This window comes from Etheostoma spectabile, chromosome 23, assembly GCF_008692095.1.
Source record: "Etheostoma spectabile isolate EspeVRDwgs_2016 chromosome 23, UIUC_Espe_1.0, whole genome shotgun sequence".
Classification (NCBI taxonomy): domain Eukaryota; kingdom Metazoa; phylum Chordata; class Actinopteri; order Perciformes; family Percidae; genus Etheostoma; species Etheostoma spectabile.
The window spans coordinates 9,290,698-9,295,010 of NC_045755.1; the positions used below are offsets into that span (position 1 = coordinate 9,290,698).

Here is a 4,313-nt window from a genome sequence, read left to right on the forward strand (position 1 = left end):
GGGGGGGGGGGGAACAGACCACTCAGACAGCAGCAGTTTCCAGAGGTATCACTGTTTTTATTTCAGAGTGTCTGAGAGAAAAGGCACTAAACCAAACCGGGAAAGTGACATTGACTATGAATGACAGAGAGTAATGCAGAGGAATCAGGTTTAAATTAACATATATAAAGTTTACACAACACCAGGCATACAAACAAAGTCAGTGTCCCCCCACACACACACATAGCTTATTAACTACACATTTCCTGACTGATTAATAAATACAGCAGGCTGAAAACACCAGGAGGCGTTGAATGAAAATTCCCACACAAATTTGTCAGCATATGTAAAAGAGGACCCAACATCCTGTAGTGTTTAACAGCAGGACATGTACATTTCATTTTTCCTCCTGAAGCTTTAGCCACAACTAAAGAACAAACTATAAAAGAAATCATAAATAACATTTTCTGTCATACAGAGGCAAACTTTCTAATGTTGGAAAGACTTTTAAAGCCCCATTCAGACAGGATAAACATTACAGGGGGAGGTGGGGAATTATTCACTGTGCTCTTTTGTAATTTAACTCCTTGTTTTTTGATCTGGATAATACAGGATAGGGTCATGAATAGAGATGGGCCTTCAGCGGTTGTATCCCAAAAGCCTCCACAGGTGGGTGGCAGAGACTTAAAGGGGAGGCAAAGAAACATTACAATGAAATTATTTAATTAAATTATAATGTGGACAAGCGAGTTTGCAGAGAAACAGCAGGTAATTACTATCCAGTCTGAATGGGTGATCGTCTGATTATCTTTGCGTGGATTTCTTTAAATTTCACGTACTGCCTTTAACATTTTCTACAACATAAACTTATACAGTTACACAATAACTGATTGTTTGGTCATTTAAACTGCTGGGTGTGTGTTGTATTTCTGCACGGTCTACTTCACAGGTTTTAGTTACTTGTGTCACTACTTTGGAGCAACAGTTAGGAAAATATATCCGGGATTTCGAGAGTAGTTGTAATACTTAGTAGTATTTTGTAATATTTTAGGTTGTTTTAAGTAATGTTTTAAACTGTTATCAAAATAACAATGTTGATACATTTTTGTATTATGATTTTATTCTCTCAACACTACAACTTGTTTCTTAATATTTAAATGATATCCTCTAGATCTCAGAAGTGTGGCTCTAATTCTCCATCATTTGTCCAGAAAGTCTCTATTCCTAACTGAAGAATTCAAATGACTTATTTCAGCCCTGTTAAACTCTGATGTAACAATTCATGGTTTTTTTTGTATGTTTATTTTTGGGGGGGGGGAGAGAGAAAGCCAATTAATAATAATAATTCATATAATGGGAGTGTTACATGTTTCAAAAGAAAAATATTTTGGTTTTTCAACAGAAACCCATAAAAACTCCAGATTGATAACGACAACAACAGACCACTGACATCTTTTTTGTGGTGACTGAAAACCACCACAGTAATTCTCTTTCACACACAAAAACACACTCTCACAAAGGAAGGAGGGAGGGAGGAAAGGAGGGAGGGGGATGACAGGATGAGGAAAACTAGGATCAGGAAGGGGGGGCGGGGATTCGGGGCGCAGTTGGCTGTGATTGGAGGGCGGGGCTGTCCATCTGTCACAGCTGGTCTTTGTAGTAGCCGAGCTTGGCGAAGGACATTTCCCTCCGTAGCTGCCTCACCTCCCAGAATATCTGCTCTGCTGCGCGCGCGCACACACACATACACACACACACACACACACCACACACACCACACCACACCACACACACACCACACACACACACCACACACACACACACACACACACAAGAGGGAAACGCCATCAGTCAAATCAAAAGTCAATATAGTGTGTCAACAGAAATAAAAAAGTAATAGCATGGCGTGGTAAAGAAAAAGTGGTGTGTGTGTGTGTGTGTGTTGTGTGTGTGTGTGTGTGTGTGTATGTGTGTGTGTGTGTATGTGTGTGTGTGTGTGTCTCTTACCATCCTGCTGTTTGACCAGCCCTTGGTGGATGTAGCGGATATAGGTGAAGAAATTACACACTGCTGTGATCTGAGAAGACAAAAACACAAAGACAAATACAAATTAAAGTTAAAAAACATTTGTTTGTGAAACAGATGTTTTCGAGGTGTTGCAACAACTTCATTTTTCTAGAAACCTTTTTAAGAAAGTTAATGGAACGAAGTCAGACAGCCTACAGCCGATGCCATGACGTCAAGAAAGACATGACAGACTAAAAAGAAAACATGAAGGAGATGATTTTGTAGTTGTGGCCCGCCAGGGCAAAATTATACCGCCACGGTATTAGAAACAGGGCAGATGCACAGTGTGTGTGTGTGTGTGTGTGTGTGTGTGTGTGTGTGGCAGAGCAGATATTCTGGGAGGGGTTTCTGTTACACCACACACTCTGTATATCTTTATTATCTGTATTTATATTTTTTCCATTTCAAGTACTTACTTTTTCAATATTATTTATGGTCACAGGTAAATATAATTTGTATTTTGGTTACCTACTTTTGCTTTATTGTTTTAATTACATATTCAATTTCATTTTAACGTCACTCACTTACACTGCAGTATTGTTTTCTGTACTGTGGCAACCGCCCTTTGAAATATCTTTATGTGACGCCACTTTACTTCCAGCCTACCCTCTGCTCATTGGCTGTTGTTTGCCTGTTTGTTTGTGTGTTTACTTGTTTGTTTGTTTGTTTTGCTTTTATTGTAGACAATGCTGCTGTAATAAGGGAATTTCCCCGCTGTGGGATGAATAAAGTATAATTTGATCTAATCTAATCTATTAAACCAACAGCTCCACCAAAAACGTCACCGGGGCGGCTCCGTTCTAATTGGACTACGTTCAACTTGAACCGGAGTTCCCATTTTAAAGCCAGATCATCATAATGGCGGCTCGTTTGGAATACAATACAATGTTGTATTTTACAAAATAGGTCACCGAAACGTGTTTCTGAAAACATTTTTAGTGAGAAATAGGCCGTGCAGCTGCTGAATCTGTCTGTTCTTTGATCAACAAAGAGAGGCGTTCTTCATGCTCATCCCACTCGTCATTTCCAGTACGTGTTTTAACATAAGTGCACTGATTCGGTAGTCAAGGGCTAGCACTCCACCAATCAGATTGGTCATTGAGTCCAACGGCCCTAACCCTCCAATTTAACAAGTCAAATCGGCCCAAATTAAAGCGACGGATTCTCAGACTCGAGTCACCGACCTCGGCAGACTGTACCAACGGCCGAGAATGGGGTTGGTGTGTCAGCGCCTTAACAGAAAGGAAAATGAACAAGTTGTTGCTTTTGTAGTGTGTGTGTGTGTGTGTGTGTGTTGGTACTCACTCTATATCTACAATACGGAGACACATAGTAATAGTTGGACGAATCTCCAAACTTGATTCTGTGCTTACAGGTTTTGGTCTGACCGCTCAGGGCACATTTTCTATCAGAGACACACACAAAAGAGAGACAGACGAGAGGTTATTTATGGGTTTTGTTTCAAAGTGAGGACAAAACAACAACCTATCAAACAGAACAAGACTAATACTAAGACTTGAGGAAGCAAGGAAAGGAAGGAAGGAGAGATGGTCACTGTTAGACATTTATCAAGCTTGCTATCATCAGGATTGCTTTGATAAACCTGGACAGAAGAAAGTATTAAAGGAGTAGTATTATTATTATTATTATTATTATTATTATAAGAGATAGAAGGGATGGTTGGAAGAGCCAGGCAGGGAACAACTGAGGGGTAATTAAAAAATGCTGATGGAAAAGAGAGAGAGAGAGAGAGAGAGAGAGAGAGAGAGAGAGAGAGTTAGACTTACGTGATGAGCTCAGCTCTTCGCCCACTAGAGGAGGAAATTGAGGGAAGATGGAGAGATGATGATGAAAGATTGATAGCTCGATGAATAGGAGAAAGAGTTGCTGTGTGTGTGTGTGTGTGTGTGTGTGTGTGTGTGTGTGTGTGTGTGTGTGTGTGGTGTGTGTGTGTGTGTGTGGTGTGTGTGCTGTCTAGGGCTGGGCAATAACTCATTCTATTATATTGATATCTGAGGCTACGTAATATCCCGATTTGACACAAGTTTTGTCTTGTCCTGTTTTTTTAAAGCGCCCATATTCTGCTCATTTTCAGTTTCATAATTGTATTTTGAGGTTGTACCAGAATAGGGTTACATGGTTTCATTTTCAAAAAACACCATATTTTTGCTGCAGATCCTGTTTCCACCCTGTGTGTTTAGGTTTTTGCTCCAGAGTGAGACATCTCCCTTCAATCCTATCTTTGTTGGGAGCTGCACATGCTCAGT

At 40.2% G+C, this 4,313-nt stretch overlaps 2 protein-coding genes across 22 annotated transcripts in view; one reads left to right on the plus strand and one right to left on the minus strand.

Moving 5' to 3' along the window:
• Positions 1–4,313, plus strand: part of nrcama (neuronal cell adhesion molecule a) — a 1,100,153-nt gene that overhangs the window by 915,053 nt on the left and 180,787 nt on the right. The gene's annotated exons all lie outside the window — the stretch shown is intronic.
• LOC116673011 (rab-3A-interacting protein) overlaps positions 37–4,313 on the minus strand; it is a 19,483-nt gene continuing 15,206 nt past the window's right edge. For 4 of the 7 annotated variants that reach the window (XM_032505098.1, XM_032505096.1, XM_032505092.1 and 1 more), the window contains 4 exons: positions 3,834–3,857; positions 3,352–3,451; positions 1,987–2,056; positions 37–1,703 (listed from right to left, as the gene is read on the minus strand). In XM_032505098.1, coding sequence (XP_032360989.1) covers positions 1,621–1,703; positions 1,987–2,056; positions 3,352–3,451; positions 3,834–3,857 — 277 coding nt within the window. In that variant the 3' untranslated portion in view covers positions 37–1,620. The remainder of the gene's footprint in view (positions 1,704–1,986; positions 2,057–3,351; positions 3,452–3,833; positions 3,858–4,313) is intronic. The other 3 variants (XM_032505097.1, XM_032505095.1, XR_004327709.1) reach the window with 2 other exon arrangements.